At 36.0% G+C, this 23,837-nt stretch overlaps 3 protein-coding genes and 1 long non-coding RNA gene across 11 annotated transcripts; 2 read left to right on the forward strand and 2 right to left on the reverse strand.

Moving 5' to 3' along the window:
* Nucleotides 1-3,585: 3,585 nt before the first annotated feature.
* LOC122280456 (abscisic acid receptor PYL3-like) lies at nt 3,586-6,111 on the forward strand. Of its 7 annotated transcripts, none has more exons than XR_006229911.1 (4): nt 3,586-4,004; nt 4,347-4,565; nt 5,472-5,784; nt 5,866-6,111. XR_006229911.1 is itself a non-coding variant. In XM_043091361.1 (4 exons), exons 2-4 carry the CDS (start codon nt 3,906-3,908, stop codon nt 5,688-5,690), a joined length of 537 nt encoding a protein of 178 aa, XP_042947295.1. In that variant the 5' UTR covers nt 3,586-3,823; nt 3,893-3,905; the 3' UTR covers nt 5,691-6,111. The 7 variants fall into 7 exon arrangements, 5 of the variants coding, with proteins under 5 accessions (XP_042947295.1, XP_042947291.1, XP_042947292.1 ...); XR_006229910.1 differs by having other exon boundaries at nt 5,472-5,779; XM_043091361.1 differs by having other exon boundaries at nt 3,586-3,823; nt 3,893-4,004; nt 5,472-6,111.
* A 1,672-nt stretch (nt 6,112-7,783) lies between these two features.
* LOC122280458 lies at nt 7,784-9,043 on the reverse strand. Its single transcript, XR_006229912.1, has 2 exons — nt 8,558-9,043; nt 7,784-8,468 (listed from the first exon to the last, which is right to left on the reverse strand). It is a non-coding gene; the product is annotated as an uncharacterized LOC122280458 (long non-coding RNA).
* Nucleotides 9,044-9,419: 376 nt separating this feature from the next.
* Nucleotides 9,420-14,761, forward strand: LOC122280454 (probable polygalacturonase). Of its 2 annotated transcripts, XM_043091354.1 has the most exons (6): nt 9,420-9,684; nt 9,779-10,450; nt 12,379-12,499; nt 12,912-13,086; nt 13,648-13,718; nt 14,011-14,761. In XM_043091354.1, the coding sequence occupies exons 2-6, from the start codon at nt 10,115-10,117 to the stop codon at nt 14,658-14,660; spliced, it is 1,353 nt and encodes a 450-aa protein (XP_042947288.1). In that variant the 5' UTR covers nt 9,420-9,684; nt 9,779-10,114; the 3' UTR covers nt 14,661-14,761. The 2 variants fall into 2 exon arrangements, with proteins under 2 accessions (XP_042947288.1, XP_042947289.1); XM_043091355.1 differs by having other exon boundaries at nt 9,420-10,450.
* A 110-nt stretch (nt 14,762-14,871) lies between these two features.
* On the reverse strand, nt 14,872-15,991 carry LOC122280455. The gene has a single exon (XM_043091356.1). It carries the CDS (start codon nt 15,949-15,951, stop codon nt 15,091-15,093), a length of 861 nt encoding a protein of 286 aa, XP_042947290.1. The 5' UTR covers nt 15,952-15,991; the 3' UTR covers nt 14,872-15,090.
* Nucleotides 15,992-23,837: the final 7,846 nt, after the last annotated feature.

Raw genomic sequence — 23,837 nt, forward strand, 5'->3', positions numbered from 1 at the left:
ATGTAACAGATAAAAAATTGATGACAGAATAAATTCTGTATAATAGACAATTACGTGATAACTTGGCATGGCATGACATATATGATAACACACATACATACACTGTAGTTCCTTTATTTAGCACACATACACAGTAGACTGCTAGTAAGTTAAAAGCTAACTTACCTCGATCTCCGCGTTTCTTATAAAACTTCAAGTGCGATCACGAGGAACTGTAATTAGTAATTCTAAAAGTTAGAACTAAATCACTAATAATTTGAAATATGGAAAATACTAACTTAAAGAGTAAAATTTTCATTTTACTCTCTACATGTGGAAAAATGACTGTTTTACCCATAACTTAAGGATTTTGCATACTAACTCTAAAAGTTTCTAAAATTTACATTCCTCATGTAAATTTTATCCTAAACTTAAATATCAACTCAGAAAAATTTAAAACAAAACACAACTATGAAGAACACACTATGGTTGAAACATCCATAGGCCATTTCCCTTTATTTTTGTTGCAATTCCTTCCAACTTCAAAACTCATGCTTAAACCAAAATTTTGCAACAAACATCTTCCAATCCTAAGTTCAAAACCATACTTAAAACATCCATTTAGAAAAAGCTAATAATCAACACCAAACTTTTTTTGTAAAAAGATCCAAGCACTTGAATCACAAGTTTTGACATTAAATCAAAACATCTCCAAGAGTTTCAAAAAATCAAATCTTACTTCTAACATATTCATAATATCATCCTAACATCAACCATGCTTTAAATCATCAAACCAAAGTCACCAAAATCACAAAATAACATTTGGAGTTTTTGGTTTTACACTTAATCCAAAAACAGAAACTTTTTCCTCAACTAGTTTTGATAAATATCTTGATCTATGACTTATAAATATATGATCTTCAAACCAAACCATCACATGGTTTAAAAAGATGTCCTAAAACATATATAAGCTTCTAATTCAAGATCACATGGTTAGAAATTAACCAAAACATAAATTTAGCCAAGAATATCCACACTTTGGCTTGTTTGAATATCTCTTTGCATAAAATTTCATATCTTTGAAACTAACATCAAATATCTTCAAAATAATAATATAACATGTATATAAGATACTTAGGATCCTCCAATAAAATTATTAAAGTCATTAGAATAGGTTATACCACCAAAGAGTTAAACTTTCTCAAAACAGAAACTGTTTTTCTTCTTCCAGTTTCTAAGTTTCTAAATCTAAGTAAATCTTTCATCAAAACCTTTAATCATGCAAAAATTCTCAACCAATAGTCACATATACATGTTAACAATACTCTATAAAAATTTCGGACCAATATCTATCCATTAGCTTGGTCAAAAACTCCAAACTATAACATATTCTCCAGTTTATCTCCCAGAATGACCTTTCTATAGTTTATACAATATTTGACTGACCAAATGATCTTCAAATGGGGCAAATAAGATATCCATGTAAACTAGACTCAAAAAAGAACAACTTATATGAAGGAGACTTTATGATAAAACACTTACAACAGCTTCGAAATGGGCGTGCAAAAGACCTCCTAAAAGCTGTCCGAGAGAGAGTGTTTGATAATCTTTTATTGGAAGGTGTAATTAGATAATTTCGTGGGGAGAGGTGGCTGGAGATAATTATAGATGAGATATGGAAGAGATGAGGCTGGAGTTGAGAGTTGAGTGTAGTTTTCTCCTACCCAAAATATCTATAAAAGATTATCTCATAATATTTTATCTAATAATATCTATAAAAATCAACTCAAAATATTTTTACCCAATAATATTCATGAAAATTACCTCAAGATATTTCTTTTTATCCAATAATATCTACAGTTTTAAACAGACGTTTTGACCGAAAATATGAAAAAATGTTATTGCGCCATAAGACTTTAAATAACCTTCCGAGTCTAATGGCACAAACCATAATACATTTTGACACTTCTAACTATCTCCAATAATCAAAAACACACTTCTGATACCATAGTAAATAATAACACTAACTATGTAATTAGACAAAAACCTATATGATTAATGGATTCGTGAAAACTTATGGGGTTTTCACGAGGTTCTTAAAGTTAATAGAAATTTCACAATTGAATTTCTAGCGGGCTGTTACAGATGGAATATAGCTTCATAGCTCTGTGGCGTCTGACAGCACGCCTGACAGCTGCGGTGTCTGACAGCACGCCTGACACCTACAGAGGAGTTGAAAATCCGCGGTACTTGTCTGATCTTAAAAGGCTGGCCACCGTTTTTATTAAAAAATGAGGTTAGCGGTTTAATGTTGATGAATTCTCCACTAATTGTGTTATTTACAAGAACTCCAGAAGAGTACAACTCCAGAAGAGTAGTGATGAGCAGAAAGATCCAGTTGTGATTATTTTATCAACATGGATCAAGTCCACAGCCAGTTGGATGTACAGATGCAAGTTATCTTTCAGATACACACAAGAAGATCATTGCAATTCATGAGAAGAGAGTTGAAATTGATATCAAGAAGGTACGGTCAAGTAAAAATCTGACAGATTTATTCACTAAAGCATTATCAACTGCAACATTTAAGAAGATTATGCAAAACATTGAAATGCGGAGGTTTGAAGATCTGTTATCATGCACTACCAACTGCAACATTTAAGAAAATTATGCAGAACATTGGAATGCGGAGGTTTGAAGATCTGTTATCATGCACTTTTCAGGGGAAGTAATGTCTTGAAGACTTGTGCTGATTGTACTCTTTTTCTTTCGCTAAGGTTTTATCCCACTGAGTTTTCCTTTGTAAGGTTTTAATGAGGCAATCTTAAAGCACTCAGCGATACACATGAATACTGTACTCTTTTTCCTTCGCCATTGATTTTTTTTCCCATAGGGTTTTTCCTTGGCAAGGTTTTAACGAGGCATATTCTTTAAATATGGTCATCCAAAAGGGAAGTGTTATAAACTATCTTGAATTGTATGACCACATTTATCTAGTTGTCAAATGCATAGTGCATAATGCTAGCATAGTACTAGTATAGTGAGTTGGTCGACATATGCATAGTGTATAATGCTAGCAGAGTACTAGCATAGTGAGTTGGCCGACATATGTATAGTGCATAGTGCTAGCATAGTACTAGTATAGTGAGTTGGCCGATATATACATAGTGCATAGTGCTAGCATAGTAAGCTAGCATAGTCCTCTTTGTACGCCTATATATATCGTTGAATTCTTTAAAAAATTTATAAGTTTCATAACCTTTTTGAGCTCTATCTCTTTCTCTCTCATTTTAAAAGTTTTATAATACGTTATGTCTCTCTCTTTTCTATGATTTCATAACAATTTTTACCTTTGTTTAAATATCGTATAATTCAAAAAAAAATTTATGTGAAAAAATTAATTTTTAATAATAAATTTTATTTTCTTTAAAAACGATTTACGCTATCTCGATTGTACGTAAGCATTGCTATAAAACTTTGCGGGAAAAAATCTCTGTCGCTAAGTAATCGGGTCCGATCTGGCATGAATCCATGGTCAATTGCTGCAACTTGTTGGCCCGAGAATATGAAACAAATACTAATAAAATGAAGCGCGTCCAAGACTCCAAGATGCGCCATATTTTTATATTATTATTATTTTAGTGAGGCTAACGGGATTGGATTGGGAAAGAGAAGCTCAAGCTCTGGGACCTTTCGCTATTGGAGCTTCAAGTGGGCGGTGTATTTTGGACGCTTCTGAGAGGACACTTACCAGAATCCCAACTCATATCACAACCAAACCACGCTTTTTTCCGGAGACTTCTGGACAATCGGTTATATTAACCGGCCACCAGTTTCCGGTAAGGTACGCTCAGTTACTTAACATTATTCGGACCCTGATGGTGACCAATGACTATATCGCCATGAACGGCAGCAGGTACAGAACGATGGAGGACGAGTATATTAGGAGATACCACCGGCACGAGATCAAAGAGCACCAGTGTAGCAAGTCCCTCGTTAAGCATATCAAAGCGCCCGTTCCTCTCGTAAGCCCCATTTGTTTCTATTTAATTCTTTATTTATGTTCCTTTCTGTTTATCTCGAGGTTTTCTATTTTCACCAAGACCCACATGCATATCCAAGAGCATTTGGGTTCGTTTTCTCTTCGATCGATATGGTACTAAGTTATATATGTTATAGACAATTATTGGGTTCTGTTCGTAAAAGTTCAATTAATATTCAGCTCGAAGAATTTGGACCATACTTGATGATCTTATCTAAATCAGCATAGGAAGACCAATAAAATAGTCCTAGTTCTTAAAAGTTGAGGTCGAGGGATTCAATGATGTTTGTTACTTGGAGATTGATTGGTGATGTTTGGGCAATAGGTGTGGTCTTTGGTGAGGCGATTTGATGAGCCACAGAAGTACAAGCCGTTTGTTAGCAGGTGCATTGTGCAGGCCGGTGATCTTCAGATCGGGAGTGTTAGACAGGTTAATGTTAAGTCGGGATTGCCCGCCACTACTAGCACTGAAAGATTGGAGCTTCTGGATGACGAGGAGCATATCTTTAGCATGACAATCGTCGGCGGAGATCACAGGCTGAAGGTATAAATTTCACGCTTTCTTTTCGTTAACAATCTTTTGGTTTAGTGGTGAGGGGGATTAATGTTCGCGAATGCAAATTCTGGCCTCTAATGATGGTTGCACTAAGTTGTTTTGGCTTATTCAACTCCTTTTTATATTTCTTCTTTGGTTAATTTGCTGGAATTTGTGGACGCAATGCATGTTTACCCCACAGTGTAGTTTGGTGATACATGGGATGGCCCTGGCCCTGCAGTCTATTATTGCAAGGATAAAGGAACATAAATGCATAGTTGTTTCACATGTGATTGAGAGATAAAGTTGAATAAACATCTCGTGTTTTAATTTTTTTTATTCCAATCCGTTGAATGGTGTAGACTGCTTAAAGAATCAGACCAAATTTTATTATTGGCATTACTTTATGAAGAATGAAATGGTTGGGTTAAGATAGGCCTATTATAAATTATAAAATGGTGTTTTGAAGGATATTAAGAGGGGGAGGGGGGGCGGAAGGTATATAGATCAACATACTATAGAATATTATAGTTTTTCTCATTGCCATCCTTGGGACAAGCTTCTAGATTGCAATGTTTGCCATACAGTAGTATTTTCCTTTTCTTTTCACATTTGACATAAACAGGCTTTCATTTCTTATAAATATTATATATGTATGTGTGTGTGCCTAGTGTCCTACCAGCACCTCAACCTGAACCTTTATGTTTTTCACTCGTGCTGGATTTATGTTATGTGGCAAAATCGTATTGTTTATATATTTTCCTGGGAATACCCATTTAATCAAACAAATTCATTGCCCTTATTTGATCCTATGTTTGTTAGTTATTGGCAGTGAGGGCCGACATATTGACATTGGTATGGAAAATTCATTCTACAACGTTCCAACTCTTTACCCCTTCTCCCTCCATTTTGCAGAATTACTCCTCTGTCATTACCGTCCATCCAGAGATCATTGATGGGAGGCCAGGGACATTGGTGATCGAGTCATTTGTGGTGGATGTGCCAGATGGGAACACAAAGGATGAAACATGCTACTTTGTGGAAGCCCTTATCAAGTGCAACCTCAAGTCACTGACTGATGTCTCAGAGCGTTCAGCTTTGCATGACCGGACAGAGCCAATTGACGGAATCTAAGATCATCTTTTGGGGAGGATGAGGATGCAGTGAGTGAAAATTCTGAGGTGCTGGATGTCGAAAGCTAAGCAGAGTTTGGTATTTTGGAGGTGAGGTAAACTTTCTTTACTTCATATGTCAAGTTAATTTGCTTCTTTCCACTGTAAAATAATATTGGGATATCTTGCATCTATAGTAGCTGTTGATCGAGCTCATCATGGCCTACAGATTTCTCGAAACAAAACTACAGATTATGTTTATTTTCTTGTTACTTATTTCTCTTGGTAAACCTTCTCTCCGGATATTCATTTTTTTTTTTTTTTTGGACCTCTTTGGATATTCTTGGTTAAAATAAGGGGTAAATATCTATGTTTGACTGGAAGGCTATGTTCATGAATCATATATTCTTTGTTTGAATTTTTCAATGGAATAAGGTTTGATACTTCTTGGCGGCACATTTATAGGAGCTGAAATTACTTATGCTATTGATACATATTCAGAAGCGGATTTAAAAAGTAAGCATCGAGACATATTGTGACCATTTGCTCCTGCAAGGTCTAGTTTACAAAGACTACCTACCCACCAATTTACACACAATTGTGAATCTCTGTATTCAAGTCTGGACCAAAGGTTAGTTCCACGGATTAAAGGTTATAATGAGTTGGTACACCCACCTTCTGCTGTACTGGTGTGTAAAGATGTCACAACATTTAGGGTGCTGCATTAGACCTTCATGCATACTGGCAAATGCACCTACTACTTGTTAGGAACCTAAGGTTGATGCACACGATACTCGTGAAGAAGAGCCTATGTCAGTGCACACTATTAATTAGGAGCATATTTTTGACATAATCGTTGGCCAAGAACGTTTAGATTTGTTAACCACATTCTAAACGAACGTTGCTCAGATTTTGCTAAAAAATTCTGCAGCACATGTGCGGTTGCCAGTTTGAAAGTGTTGCAGTTGCACATTCCAAACTGACAGATGAAAATGAATGCTCAGGCTTTTTGGAATTAGGGTACATTTTATAACGTGGAAATGTGTCAGATTTTGGGTTTTCACTGATTTTTTTGTTAAAAATTTATGATAGTCATTAATGGATTATACATATTTAGACCTGGTTTGAATAGTAAAGTCTTCTTAATATCCAAATATTATAAATATAAATATTTTTTTAATTTTAAACCTTCAAACTTTTTCATTTTTATCATTACAACTTTCCTAAACTTTCAAACAAAATATAAAAGAAATTTCAAAATTTTTAAATCTTAAAACAAAAAAAAAATATTTTAAAGTTTATAATATTTTTATTCAACTTTTTCTCTTTTATTTTTGAAAATTTTATAAAATATATTAATTCAAACATTTTACTATTATTTATAAACTATTTCATTATATCATTTTATCTCATCTCGCTATCCAAACGAAGCTATAGATTCCTACCTGAGAAATAGAAACACAAGATCATAATTGGAACAGCATTGCAACATACTACCGAAATTACCCAGTAAGTTAATTGAGTGAATGCGAACAGCAATAATTTTTTATTTTCGAGTAAAGATCAATACACCATAATGGACAAAACTTAAAGGCGTTTGTAATAATCGATCAGATCTTTCATTACATTGAATGGTCTCTCCATTTTGAACGACTTTTCTTATAAATTTGGCCTCAATAATTTATAGGTCCGACAAACAATTTTATTTCTCCAATGGTATGATCCACTGAATGGCATTTAAACTTCTAAGATTCGAGCATGACAGAGTGGATATATGGTATCGACAAACGGCTAGTCCTGTAAAATTGCCATATCAAATTTGAATTTCTATGGTTTTAACTATTCAGAAATTATTGCACAACAATAAAATATTGTTAGTTTTGAATTTAATTTAAACTTTATTTGATTTTGATATGTTTGTATTGAAAAATATATAACATTTTATTAAAAAAATGGTGTAAAAAAATGTGGAATAATATATTCTCTTTTAAGTAAATGAGTTTTGCTATATACAAGCACAGTCACGTACTAATCTGTGTATCAATACTGATTCATTCATACTTAAAATTTCAATTAACACTGTTTTTAATAAAATTTATTTTTTTATCAATCACATCACATCAGTGCACAGATTAATACATAATTGTGTTTACAACTATATTTTTTCCAAACCTTGAGCTCGATCGGGTGGAACTTTCATTTTCACACCCACCAGCAAAAAATAAACACGTCGGCAGCTTATAGAGATTAAAATAAGCACAGATCCAGGTAAACCCCTCTTTTCCCTCTTTTCTCCTCTCTTTCCTCTTCTCCCCCCGGTAACCCTTCTTCCCCCCATAAACCTCTTCCTCTCCTCTCCGATACATATGAGTATAATACAACTTTGATATAGATGCGAGGCACCTGATATCATTTGCCTGAGCCAGTCTAAACCTCAATAATTCTTTCAAAAGCTCTTGTCGTGAAATAAACAGAACAGGATGGACAGGCTGGAACAACATCTTAAGAAGCAATTAGCGTGAGCCACCTTTTTCAAGCTTCTCAATTTCTTCTTGGTGTCTCCTTTCTCCCTCCTGGCATTCTCTTTCAGCATCTTCCTCTTCTTCAATTTGGTCAAGATCATCAAACTCTTTGCTTGCTGCCATCGCTTTCACAACAGGATCTCGTAGCTCAGCCTTTATCAACTGTCAAGCCTGTCCTTTCATACTCTCTCTTCCCCTCGTCACTCTCAAGTTGAATTGTCTCCTCATACTCTCTCTCTCTCTCCCCTCAAATCCAGTCCATATTTACAAATACAATCCTGAAAAAAATTAAAGAAGATACCTTATATTTATATGGTTAAAAAATGGATCAAAGATAAAGGAAAAAAAAAACAAATTAACTAACTACCTCCAAAGAAAGCCAACAATGCCGGGAGATGTTTGTTTTAAAATGAAGATTGGAACGAAGAAGAAAATAAAGTTCAAGAGCCATAGTAGAAGCTACCCTCCCACTTTTTTTGCTTCTGAATCAGTTTGAACCATATGATTTTTGGGCTTTATATGCAAGCACTTATTGCTCCATTCAGTCCCTTTACTATCACTGTTTTGCGGTGATGGGAATAATTAGCCGAATGTGAACACAGAGACAGACTTGGATGGCCAAGGGAGATTGGGCTTGAAGAGAGAGGAAGTTTGCTGTGAGAGAGAGGGCGTAGATGGGGGAGGGATTTTTTTTTTTTTTTTGGGCGTCGAAGCTCGATTGCAGATGGGGGAGGGAGAGGCAGCGAAAGAAGGAATGAGGAGAGGGAGAGAAATAAATTGGTGATCACCTGTATGCGGGTGCAACAGGAAATTTTGTGGAGACCTATGTGGCTCTTCATGATTGCTATTTGAATTCTACATTCTTTTACATAATTTTTTAAAATAAAATGTTATATATTTTTCAATACAAACCTATCAAAATCAAATAAAATTTAAATTAAATTAAAAAATAATAATATTTTATTATAGAGTTTTGCAATAACGATTGAATAGTTAAAACCACAGAAATCTAAATTTGATATGGCAATAATTTTAATCGACCCATTATATTGTGCCCGGACTTCCTTTTCTTCCTGATAACTTTGGGATCTAAAACTTTTTTTAATAATATTAAAAAATATTATTTTAATTTTAATTTCAACTTAACTCGTCTTGAAAACAAAGGAAGCCTATGCAGCCATTGGTGGATCAAATGATCTTCTGGAGGCGCCGACAGTGGACTTGGACAATATTGAAAAATAAATTTATTTAATATTTAATTTACTCGAGGAAGAGAAACAAATCAGGAAAATGTTGAAGTCCATTCGATGGGTGTCCGTTACACTAACTAGTTTACTGCTAGTACGATGCAGCATTTATTGAGAAGAAACGATTAGGACCGGCCCAGCTCCTGCTCTGCTACTTTCTCCATCTCTTAATGAAGACAATAAAGCTGTGTCATGGAAAACTGCTCTCACCCGTCCCCTAATGCTGCCTCAGAGCTCAATCTTACGGGTCACTTTCTTCCTCTTTCTCAATTTGGCTTCCGTTGGTGAATTTGTTGCTCATATGCGTAACTTTTCCTTCCTTCTCAATTATTTTAATGCAGAATAATCTCCATTAACACTTCGCTTGGAGCTTTCTCTTTGTACCAGTTTCCAGATCTTCCATACTTTTTCTCTGTCACACGCGCGCGCACGCGCAATACACTCTTTTCTCGAAGATTCTAAACCAAATCTCGAAATAATTTTGGTTTTTTCTCGAAGAAAGTTTTATTTCAAACTTTGTCTCTCGGAAAGAATCCCTTTGTTTATTGTATCTCAATTTTCTCTAAGGTAGCTTTTGTGCATTTTCTCGTTGGCTCTCTCAAATTACTCCCCTAAAAACAACACAGAAAATCCACACATCTACTGGTCACCCTTGAAAAGAGTTGAAAATTACGAAAATGCTTCGGTTCGTGGTCTCCATTTTGCTTTGCTTCTCAACCATTGCGCCGTTTCTGAGCTCCATCGCGATTGCGGAACTGATAACGTGTTCGGGGATAGTACCGATGAGGTATCGGAGCGACAAGATCTCGATAACGGACTTCGGGGGTGTTGGTGATGGGCGGACGTTGAATACGAATGCGTTTCGGGAGGCGATATATCGGATTCAGCACCTGAGCAGGAGAGGTGGTACGCTGCTTTACATACCTCCTGGGGTGTACTTAACAGAGAGCTTCAATCTCACTAGCCACATGACCCTCTACTTGGCTAGAGATGCTGTTATCAAAGCCACTCAGGTACACAGTCTCATTAATTAGCTTTACCCATAAAACTCGAGTGTGTCTTAACTTCTTTGCGTGTATAATTTTCCTTTGTCATATCGTTAGCGTGAATGCCCGATTCGTTGTGATATATAAAATTCCAAATTTGCCATAGATCATGTGTACCGGTTGTTCTGATTGCTATGTAATTCGCTTAATTAGTTTCCGTTGTTACTAAATGAGAACAATGATAACGAGTTTGGGATATTAGATTATGGATTAGTGCACTGTTGAAAATTTGATTTTGATTGGTAATACGTTTTGCTTGGCTTAGCGAGGATGATGGTGGAGAATTTTGGCGGTTAATAGATCTACATTTACCATAGTGGGTCCTGGCTTGGAAAGGAAAAGAATATTGTGGGTCTGGTGTAGCATGGTTGCATGTGCATTGCATTTTCAGTGGGAATAATCAAGGTTGTTGGACAGCTAGATATGTTGCTGGTGGGCTTGTCGTATTTGATAAGCGCTGAAATAGAATATTGCATGTTTCATAAGCAGGTGTAGGATCAAAATACTTTCCATTCGTCTGATACCTAAATTATATAACCAAAACATACCATCACTAACAACAGAACATCCACGCTTAGCAATATTAATACATTTGATGTAATATTTGTTACAACAAACATCAGAAGAATTTCAAAGTTATGGTCTGATTAATAATTTTTATGGCCAAAAACAAGGCCGCCCCCCAATCACACCGGTCGGGTCCCATACCTTTTATACTCGCAGCCCTTCCTTGGTCATGTTGTCCTGTCTGCACCTGTATCATGCTTTGAGGTTTTGTGGTAGCTCACTAGCTTACCACAAACAGCTTTGGTTGTGGCCATGATCTATACATTTCCGCCAAAGTAACATAGATATTCCCCTCCTCCCCCCCATGGTTGTTCCTTTTTTTGTTTTGTTTTTAAATAATAACTCGATTCGTCTACTGGGTGAAGGTACTTTTTAATTTCTGCATTATTCACAAATTCAGAGAGACTATAGCTGGTTTCCGTGATTCTCATTTGCCACTGTTGGTGTTGAGGCCTTTAATTTTATTACCAACAATAAATGGATAGGTGATTTTTTTTTTTTTTCCTCATTTCAAAACTAGTGAATTTGAATTAATTTATGAAATTTAGGACTGCAATGGCTTCAGATACAAATGGTATGGTTTGTTTCTTGCTAGTATGCCCTCATGGTAACGGTCTCCTATCATTTCAGCATGACCATACATTATCACAAACTGACTGGCTATTTGTCTGATTATTGTGTGCATGATTAGGAATATTAAGGCCACATCTAATTAGGACCCTTTTCTACCTATGATCAAGGAGCACAAGTGAACTTCATCCTTTGATCAGGTCAGGTGAAGGGATGTAACAACTCAAGGAAAGAACAAGCCATATCTAGACCTATGCTCCAAAAGGACTGGTCAACGACAATTGGAGTCTTTGGTATCATTATAAAGGGCAAGACCTTCTCCCTCCTGGCTAATGTGAGATCCGTTTACCACCCTTATATCCTAATCCGAAGTATATAAGGGATACCTAACACCTTCCAGCCTCAGTATCCTGATTACAAACTTGGGTTGCAGCAATCAATAGTTGGACCTTCATTGTCCTTGGATAGTTGAGCTGGTTAGTGACTTTTTTATCCACCTTAATCCCTGAGGCTTGTGGCATATTCCCGGGCCTATTTTAGGCTGCGCCTAACCTGACTGACTTTGAACTAATACTTCTAGTGAGGGGCACTCACAAATGTGATCTCCTGTGGGTATTGAGTCTTGTGTAATATTATTCGTTGCAATATTTACATTTTCTATTCAAGAAGGAAAAGCTAAGAGAACTGAAAGCTTTAGATGACTACTGCTTTAGTTAATTCCACACTGTTGAAATTTTCTTCCTTTCTTGATGATTCAGGATACTGGAAATTGGCCTTTAGTTGCTCCTTTGCCATCTTATGGAAGAGGTAGGGAACGCCCTGGAGGAAGATATATGAGTTTTCTTCACGGAGATGGACTTCGTGATGTTGTAATCACTGGTGGGTATTAACAAGAATATTTATCATTGCTTGTGGTGTCTTACAGAATAATCATTGATCCCTTCTGTCCAAAGAAGCATCTTAAATCACTGAATAATTGAAGAACCTTCGCCCTTCAGTCATGTACAAGATGCTGCGTGGCAGGGAAGCTCACATGCAAGTAGCTGGCTGGAAATGTACCAGCTGACATGGAAATGTTTTTGTTTATAAATTTGAGTGAAGACTTAAAAAAATTAAATATATAGGCGAATTATTTAGTAATGAAGCTCATGTTTAGTAATTAAACATGTGGGTTTCTTGAGATGCAGTGACTGTAAAATCTCAATCGAGAACTACATGGTTTAGTACCAAATGACCCATTTTCTATTTGTCTTCTTTTTATTTTAATGTTTTTCTGATCTGTTTTTCATAGGTGAGAATGGGACAATTGATGGCCAAGGAGATGTATGGTGGGACATGTGGAGGCAGAGAACTCTTCAATTTACTAGACCGAGTCTCATTGAACTTGTGAACTCTAAAAACATCGTCATTTCAAACGTGCTTTTCCGGAATTCTCCATTTTGGAACATTCACCCTGTCTATTGCAGGTAATCGCATTAAACTTTATTTTGCGAGTTTTTGTCTAAGGACCGGGCTGCACCATAATAGTATCTTTGAGAAATTGATTATGTGTGGCTCCATGTGCCCACGTAGATGGAAGTAATGTCCCATCAAACCGATGGGTCAAGCTGAAGCATTGGTCCAGTTTTTATTACTAAATTACTGGTTATAAGGTTTAGAAGTGTTTTTTTTTTTTTTTTGATGTCTAGGTAAGTAATTTATATAGTGCTGAGCTAAATATACCATTTGGCATTTTAAGTTTTTGCAGGGCGGCATGAGAGTCACAAGAACCAGTTTGGCTAAGTGTTAAAAAGACTTTTATCACCATCCAATAATTTCAAGTTGGCAAAATCCTTTTATAGCTCTTGCAGAGTTACGGAGACTTACCATTAATTAAAACTTTTGAATTGGATTTACATTAGATTCACTGTTAGATTTTCATATTTCTCTCACGGGTCTCATATTGTTCCTTGCCACTAGCCTGATACAACCTAGGATTAGAAGAATAAAGCTATAATCCCATCTCATACACCTGTCTTTTCCCGCAGCAATGTTGTTGTCCGCTATGTCACAATATTGGCTCCTGCAGACTCTCCCAACACTGATGGTATCGATCCAGGTAGTACTTCTTTTGACCTGACCTTTATATGTAGCCTTTATAACTTGTTCATTCTTAGATTTTTGGGTGGAGCAGGGTAAGTCCTGCTGACCCTTCCAAATTCTTCTTGGTGGTAGGATATTTGAATAGTGTGCTATAATAGAGGGAATTGCTGATGGCTAAGATAGATAGGTTGGCTTAATTCTGAATTTAGACCCCTGAACTGTCTACTGCGAACGTTTACGTTGGTTGCTGAAGCATGGATAGAATGATAATCACGTATTGCTGTATGTCCTTTTGAGTTATGATCCAGATTCAAGCTCTCATGTCTGCATAGAGGACTCGTACATATCAACTGGAGATGATCTTGTGGCAGTGAAGAGTGGGTGGGATGAATATGGAATTGCTTATGGTCGTCGTAGTTTTGGCATCACAATCCGTCGGATAACAGGATCATCCCCATTTTCCGGGATTGCTATTGGAAGTGAAACTTCAGGTGGGGTGGAGAATGTCTTGGCAGAACACATACACCTTTACAAAGTGGGAGTCGGTATCCATGTGAAAACGAACATTGGTAGGGGAGGGTTAATAAGAAATATTTCAGTATCCGATGTGTATTTGGAAAATGCTCGAAAGGGGATAAAGATTGCCGGTGATGTTGGCGACCACCCAGACAATGGATTCAACCCAAATGCCTTCCCGGTCGTCAAGGATATCGCTATTAAGAATGTTTGGGGTGTGAATGTGCTGCAAGCTGGTTTAATACAAGGCCTGAGGAGCTCCCCTTTTACAGGGATTTGCCTCTCTAACATCAACCTTGCAGGCGTGACACCGAAAGGATCAAGGAGCCCTCCTCCTTGGAAGTGTTCTGATGTAAGTGGAGCTTCTCATCAAGTCAGTCCGTGGCCCTGTTCAGAGCTCACCAGCACCCTTTCAATAGATACCTGTTCCACTCACTTCTGATAATTGTTATTCTTTCAATTCTGTTAAGGCAAGATATAACGGTCAACTGGTTTATTTATTTCAGAATGGAAAGCAAAGAACTGTTTCCCTCTCTTATCAAATTTAAGGCTTTCCAAAATCCAGATTTTCCAAACCACCCCCAACAAATTGAGATTTCTAGAAACAACCAAAATAACTAGTACTATCAGTGATTAATCCACAGAAAACCAAATTAAAAACCCAAAAGAAAAAGCATAGTATCCATTTCATAGCAAATATAGACTTAATTATACATATAATACTTCTAACATCTCTCACGGATGCAAGATTATTTACAAAGATAAAGCGCCCGAATGATATATGGATACATAGAGCATCAAAGAAAGAAAAGAACCAGAAAAAAGCTACATGTATAAGCGCTTCATAAACCAGCCGGAGTCAACGCACAGCTTCAAAACAAATCCAAAAACTTGCGGACCCTCTTCATAAACCCGTCCTCGTCCTCGTCCTCGTGCTCGTGCTCGTGCTCGTGCTGCCAACCTTCTCGCTCCCCGTGTCGGTGATGCCTCTTCTTCTTCATCATGTGCTCCCTTCCCTCCACGTCATCGTGCCCGTGGTGAAACCTGTGGCCCTCGTGGCTGAATTTGACCCACCTCCCCGGGATCTGACGCACCACGCCACGAGATTCCGGATCCGAACCCGAATCCTTATCGTTGATGTCCTCCTCCCTTGCCTCCACGTCACCGTGGTGAAACCTGGGCCCCTGGTGACTGAACTCGACCCATTTGCCCGGGATCTGACGCACCACGCCCCGAGACTCCGGATTCGAACCCGAATCCTTCTCGTCGGCCACTATCATATCGTCACCGTAAGGAACCTCGCGGTCAGGGAAGCGCGGGCCCCACGGCTTGAACTCGTGGCCTTGGCTTTGTTGGTCGTGGCGCGGCTGGCGGTGGTGGCGGCAACGGTGTCCGTGACGGAACATTAACGGGAACGGATGCCTGGGGAAGTGGCGGTCAATCGGACGGATGCTGATCATCGTCAACGGGATTGAATTAGAGTTGGATTCCGGCAGATTCGAATCGGTTTCCTCGGGAACAGAGACCATGGTGGAGAATTCGGGCTCGAGTTTCTCGCTGGGGAGGAGGATGGTGGTTCCGGTCTTTTTGGTGACGGTTGCGGGGGAAGTGGTAGTAGTTTCCAGCTGCTCATCCCCAGCGACGTCGTTCTCCACGATACCTGTCGGAATTCGGGCATAACAGAGGGCGAACAAGAAGAAGGTTACCGTAAAAGTGAAGGCGAGCTTTGCCATTTTGTGGTGGTCAGGGGTAACGAACAAGTGGTTGGAAAGAATGCGTGGTGTAGATAATATATATAGGGAATGAGAGAGAGAGAGAGGATCGGGCAGGTGGTCTGGGCTGTGGGCGGAGACTTGACAGGGCATAGAGAGAAAGACGGGCAGGCTGGGCAGCGGCCGATAGGGTTGACCAACCACGTGTGATTAGAGCGTGGGGTAGACTTCGGGATCTAGGTGTGGGCGCGTTCATATCCGGGAGAGGCGTCGGTTAAACTGGGGGTAGCCTTAGCATTCACTACTACACGACAACGTGGGTGGGTTGACTTTGAAAGGAACATCTCACAATGTTACGTTGGTTGTATACTACGTGGCCGCGTGCATGACTCTGTCATTGCACATGTCAGGCCGTAGGATTAAAGTTTGAATTTTTGGAGTTCAATCCTCCTTGGGCAGAATAAAAAAAAAAAAGCTCAAAACTCATTGTCGAAGGACGCGTTAACTTGGAACATTTTTCCATGTCTTTTCACGACTATTGGTGGAAGCGGAAAGATATTTCTTTATCTTTAATTGCATCCTTGGAAAAAGAAAAGTTGATCTTTTAATATCTACTGGAATCCATTGAACTTTCAAAGTATATGCGTGGAAAGCATGTAACCTGTTATATGATTGCGGCTATGAGCTATGAGATACGCCATTTGCAAACAACTACAAATCGATGAAAAGTTTACAAATAAAACTATTGTGACCATTGATATTGATGAAAATATAAGTGATGTAACTTTTAATCTTTTATGGTTGTTTTAAAGAAAAATGCATATCATGAATTTTTTTTTTTTATGGTTTTGAGATATATTATTTTTTATTACATAAAAAAATTGTTTATATTCTAATTTCTTAGTCGTATTAGTTAACACATTCATTATAATTATATTTAGATAAATAATATTTATTATCAATACATAATTTACATGAAAAAGATTAATTGTTAATAATAAATTAATTTTTTTAAAAATAATTACATAATATTTATATACTCTATAATTGTATATCATACGCCTCTCTAAAAGCCATATTATACGCTCACCAAAAACTGATTTTTACTATATATTATACTTTTATCCCAATCTTATCATAGCGATGTAGATACGGTATTATCCGTGAGCATAGTTGCGATGAGATAATAATATATTATAACATTCAAAAAAAAAAAAAAAAAAAGTACAATAGCCAATAGATAGGCGGAAATACTGATGTGAGAGCCTGATGGGCTATTTTTTTATTTTTTATTTTTTGTGGCAACCTGGTGGGCCAGTTACTCATTGGATTTGAAACTTGTTTGGGCTGATATATCATGCGGTCCCATGGGATCATCTTCTGAATCTACCACTGAATTCATGTAAACAATTATATATGAAAAGGAAAAATATAATTATAAGAATAATTATTTATTAATTTATATATTAATATGATGTGATTGGTCAAAAAATAAATTTTATTAAAAATAATATTAATTTAAATTTTAAATATAAATAAATCAGTATTGATACATAGATTAGTGTGCGATTGTGCTTGTATGTAACAAAACTCATATGAAAAATTCTATTTGCACACTAGTGGAGAACCCCCACGTACACGTCCAGCCACGTGGGACGTTTCATTATTACATAGTTAGGTTGAAATGGAGATTCAATTTGGCAACTCTTTGGGCACAAACTTCCTGGGTTAAAGAAAACCAGAAAGACAATGCAGAGAAAAGAATCGTGAAGATGAAAAGTACCTAAGAGAATCACGAAGACGAAATGTTTAGCAGGAAAACAACTAAACAATAAGTCAACTATGAGTTGCAAGATACTTTATGAAAACAAGATTGGCCTTCAAGGGATACAAAAAGCACATTCATTACAAAGAAGTCAAAGATATAGACGACAAAAAAAAAAAAAAAAAAAATACATAAAACAGATTCCACAAAAATACTCATACTCACGATGGCTCACACCCACAAAGATCGAGGGGTTCTGGTTAGAGACAACTACTTTTTCAGTCTCTGCTTCGTCCTTGAGATCTTCTTTGATTGGAAGGAGTTTAAAGAGGTGGTTTTTCTTAAAAGACTTTCTCATGAGCAAAAGTGAAGGGAGAAGCAACAACAAGTTCTGGTCGACGATTTTGTTTTCTCCAATAAAAATATAGAAACCTGGAAACCAAATAGATTCTTTAGAGCGGGATGAATTTTGGCGCTCCTTGATTCAATATGCTTCTCTTCCGAGAAAAGAAATATGTTTTCAAATTGATTTTTGTTTTTGTTTTTGTTTTTTTAAAAGAATATATCGATTGACCCATGTTAGCGAGTCCACACAAGGTACGGACGTGCACTTGTAACATAATTGATTATATATTGTGTACTGATTTGGAGTGTCTTTACTACATCCAAAACAATATATATACGAGAGGATATATAGCATTTAGCATTACATGAATTTTCCCAAAATTTATTCAGATTTTTCTTTTCCTTTGAATCTGTCTAGTGATTCTCATTCTACCTTTCTTTAACAAATAATAGTGGGGGACTGCAGCCAGCCAGTAAGATTCCTTGGCATCTGGTTTTGCAAAGAGTCAGTCTTTACTTTCGGATTCCGTGAAAAAGACAAATGGTTTTGTTAATTCCCATTCCTAATTATATATGTGAGCTGTGAAAAATTTCTGGGCTTGTGTTTGTTAAGACGGAACATCTAAAGTTTCAACTGTTTTTTGGTATTGTTTGTCTAGAGATCAACTACAACTCTAAATCCAATTAATGCAGCATCCACAGCTTTCATGGTTAATCCGTACGCACTCCCAGATGCATTGTGGATATGCGACTGTCCTCTCTCTCGGAATCTCAGATTGAGGCCCCCCACCTTTCCGATTGACACGTGGAGATTGTAGATGCTGGGTGGCCCACCCAACTCTGCACTACCGCAGATTGCAGCTTCGAAGCTGATGAGGCGTTCACGTGCATGAGCATTGAGCTTAAAGATTTCGTTTCTGATTTGAGGCATTATAAGATGTGTTAACTTTGCCATCACTTTTAAACTTTCTCCATCCCTGCAAACTCGATTACATACGAAGAAAATTAGGGTAAATTGATGGCATGATCTCCGGTGCTGGCCTTCTCCTTTGACCATATGGAAAATACTCTTGATCAAAGCATGAATTTGCTGACTTGATCATAATGGTAATTTGCATGCATGTGTCATTAATTGTGGTATGGCATTAGTAGCTATATATTCATGTTCACTTCACCAAGAAGAAGAAAGTATAAGCAAATTAATGAGCTATATATTCATGTTCATTTCTCTAAGAAGAAGAAAGCATAAGCAAATTAATGGGTTAAGAGTACGTAATAATTGAATAATTCTTTTATTCATCAATCAATGCATTCAATTCCGTATACCAGTGGTGCATGCTTGACTAGTGTGCATATATATATATATATATATGTATCGTTCAGTCGAAAAGATAGAGAAGAAGTTTTGTTTATGTTCACTTTCTAAGTTTCTAGTGGTGTATTCGTTTCCAGCTTGTTCCTTAGTGCAGTTAGCACAGCGCAACGTCCTAGCTAGCTACATTTAATCAAACTTTAATCTCAAACATTCTAACTTTTCACCATCTTCATTAACTTCGACAAATCATGACATGTATGTAGTTATCGGATTAGGGGAGGGGTACGGCTGCAAATGAACCGAATCGAGTCGATTTCAAATATAGGGTCAAGAGCTCGTTTAGCATATATATATATGCTAAAACTCGACTCAAGCTCGAAAAATATTGAGAATTTCTTATCAAGCTTGACTCGTCTAACATAAATTATGATCTAACTCGAGTATAAAAAATACTCGAGTTGATACGAGCTAGAGCTCAGCTTGGTTTAAATCTGACCTACAATTTTTTTTTTTGGTTGGCTGAAACACAAATGAGATTATTTCTCTTAATCAACTTTAACTAAAATTATGATAATATATGTTAAATTGAGCTCTTAATGCTTATTAGACATAAATCAATGATTCATCACTTGCACAATATAATCACAACTTACAAATAGGTAAAATAATAATTCTAACATATAAGATATCATATCACAATAAATTACAATTTCAAATGATAGATCACTAATTACAATTACAATTTTCAGCAAACTTAAAAAAATAATAAATTATAATTTCAAATGGTAAATTATTAATTACAGTTACAATTTTCAGCAAACTTACAAAAAAGAATAAACTGAGTAACTTCAAAAGCTTACAAACTTACAAATAATGCCCATTACAAATATAACCCAATTCAATGACTTAGTGCTTGGTAGCTTCAGAGCTTTACAAATAATAATAAACAAAAAATTATCACAAAAGGCAGTGGTAGATTGATAGAACAACATCAAAGCCTCCATGGCACACATTTAGAAATCTGATTAAAAATTAGACAAAGTATCCAAAAACAAGCTCACTTACCCTTGTTTACAAATATTTATCAAACTTCAAATCTTATTCAGTAAGACCTTTGTCAGTTGTCCAGTAAGATCAAATATATACACGGTATACACCACATATACACCACGTAATAAGGATAAAATTTGATGATCATATATAATCCAAATGATCTCTATAGAGTAAACATCACAAGTAAATAGTAAATACGTTGAGCACTAAGTATAAAAAGAAATACCACAAAAAATCTCCTTATAATTATCCATACTTCTCCATTCAACACAGTTATACTTTTACAAAAAACTAGGGTTGCAATTCAAGTAAGTCAGATATTTAAGTAATGAAATTACCTAGATCTAAGCTTTCAAAAAATCATAAATTCCCAACCTTGTCTAGCTGAACAGCTCCAAGCCTCCAACCTCCAATGAGTCCATAAGTTTCATAAAAATAATTACAACTTGTCTTAAACAACATGTCCTATCATTGTTTCTTACAGTATTTCTAGTATATCAATTCACAAAAAAAAAAAGAAAAAAGAAAAAAGAAAAGATTAAAAACCAACCATCTGCCAATCACCATCAACCTATAATGCAAAACACACACGATATAATTGGCAACATGATATAACAAAATAACAATTCAAAAATAAACAACATTATACCAAAAAGGCAAAAATATACGACTTGCCACTTGATTCTCGTCAAGGCGGTAAAATCTCCTCATAAGTTGATTCTTCTTTCTAGAAAATGAAAGATAAAATTAGTTATGACAAGTTTTCAAAAAGTTAAGGCAAGTTCTAGATGGAAATGAAAAATCACCAAATAAAACTATACCTACATTTGATATTTTTTCAAATCATGAAGTACCCGAACCCATTCAACTCTACATAATAACATTTCTGTTGTTTCAACATATATTGATGCACGATAAGGATCAATCACTCTACCACCTGCACTAAATATAGATTCTGAAGTCACTGTAGTAATTGGAATTGACAAAATATCATGTGTCATCTTAGATAAAATGCGGCATTTTAGATCATTGATCTTCCACCACGCCAAGGTATTAAAATGTGAATATGAATCCTCACTAGAAATATAGACACCTTCCTCTAAGTAAACATCCAAATCAGATTTCACTGGACGAATTGTATCATTCTTTTTAATGAATGATTCAAACATAGACTCGCCACTCATCACATTTTTCCCCACAACATTGATAGAACCACTACAAGAAGAACTTATGTCTCAAGCATTTTCATGTCCACTTGACTCCAAATTAGCTAAATTATAATATTCAGCATACTCATCATTAAACTCATATAAGATTCTCAAGATAGTGTCTATGTTTCTAGTGGCTTTAGGTTCTGAATAAATTACTAGAAAATAAAATTGAACAAGCATCATCTTGAATCTTGGATCCAAAATAGCAGCCACTACCATAAGCAAGTTACATTCCCCCAATATTTATCAAATTTTCTATTCATCTTCATCTCCACAACCATTGCTTGTATGCAATCATTTTGGTCAAGAGAATTATTGTTCAACACCTCTTTTATTCTCCATACCTCAGGAAGTAATAAGTTAGTAGTTGGATACTCGGTTCCTGAGATAATGTTTGTCACCTCATTAAAAATTGCTAAAATTTGACAGACATTTTCCACTTTGGTCCAATACTCAACACTTTGAACATAATTAAACCTTGATCTATATCTCCATATCTCGAAAAGACTTCCCTAAACTCTAAAACTACGGCTAGCATTAGGTAAGTACTATTCCATCGAGTGGGAACATCCAAAAAAAGTTTCTTACTTGGTAATTGCAATTATTTTGCAATATTACTAAACTACTTAATACGAGCTTTTGATGCAACCAAGCACTTCACCCATTCTCGAACATAGTCGACAATTTCACCAATCTCACTTTTATTGGCACTTGACTAGTACTTACCTGATGAAGAAATAGACAAGAGGTTTTTGCAAAAGTTACACTCAGCTTTCTTGATACCATTCTTCTCCACTATTTTAAAATCTTTCCAAAATGTAGAAGTTTTCTTCCTGAGCTTCATTTGGTATGCATATTTTTGGGAATCCATAGGGGCACTTGGGTTTTCTTCTCTACCAATAATATCATCAACTTCATTATTCCCATTATCACTATCACACTCTATAGCATTAAATTCTTCTCCACCAATTATATCATCAACTTCGGTCTCTACCAATGGATTTGCAGATGAGCATTCAATAATTGGTACTTGTTTAGACATGTCTAAAAAAATATTTTTAGACAAATAGTGGCAATGTTAGACACAAATACTGTAGATTAATATTTTTTAAGGAGAAAAAGTAGCTACAAATAGCTAAAGTAAAAAAAAAAAAAGGTTCTAAAACATATAGAAACCATTCAGTCCATGCCATAAAATAAGTTTTAGCAAAATTACTTAATAAATTATAGTTTTTCTTGACCATAAAACAAGGAAAGATTATGTGAAAATGATAATGACAAAAGATAGGACTTTTCAACTCATAATTACGTTAGCTTGTTTGGACTCATATATGGGAGTTAAAAGTCCCAAGACACTAGTAAACATCAGCTCATTTTTTAGAACTCATTTACACATCCCAAAACACTAGTAAACTCAAATTAAAGCTGCTCCAAGAGTTTAAAGAGTCCAACCACAAGGAGCTCTCTTAGCTGCAGTTTAAAGATTTTACTTCTTAAATAATTCAATTATCTAAGAAGGAGAATCTTCTCAAGAGATCATCCATTACAAATTAGCATGTGACTATTAATGTGAGCAATGTTAATAGTTTTTTAAGAAGAAAAAGCAGCTATAAATACATAATCATTAAGAAACAGTTCTAAAACATATAGAAACCATTTAGTCCATGCCATAAATAAACTTTAGCAAATTCACATAACTAAGCTTTAGCTAATCATTAAATAAGCTTTTGCATGTCTTTTTTTCACATAAATAGGCAGAAAGTTCAATTTCAAAACAATTCTTTGAATTCTATCATGGATACTTGTTGGTGAATTACGTTTCCTATTAACAGTAAAGTAATTATCTTACCTTGTAGGACAATGAGATCTCTATGGGAGACACGAGTGAGTCCGAATGTTGTATATTCCTTGCAACACCTATGAAATGACACATCAACTTATGAGGATTACAAAGAGAAAGCTCGTATACCGATACTAAAGTATCCCTGATTATGTATATATCTTTGCATTGTGGTTCTTTCTAATTATGTATATATTTGTTTGCAAATGTAAAACTAATGTCTCCGTTCTTTTTCAGAGTTTTACTATGTACCTACGATGCCAATGGAGCCCTTTAGACCATTCATTGCTCATGCATCACCTCCCTCATTGCTTATACCTATTGCTGAACCATCTCTGCCCACCTTAATAGTCAACCAGATAAAGTATTATTTCAAGT

This window comes from Carya illinoinensis, chromosome 11 (genome assembly GCF_018687715.1).
Source record: "Carya illinoinensis cultivar Pawnee chromosome 11, C.illinoinensisPawnee_v1, whole genome shotgun sequence".
In the NCBI taxonomy this organism is placed as follows: domain Eukaryota; kingdom Viridiplantae; phylum Streptophyta; class Magnoliopsida; order Fagales; family Juglandaceae; genus Carya; species Carya illinoinensis.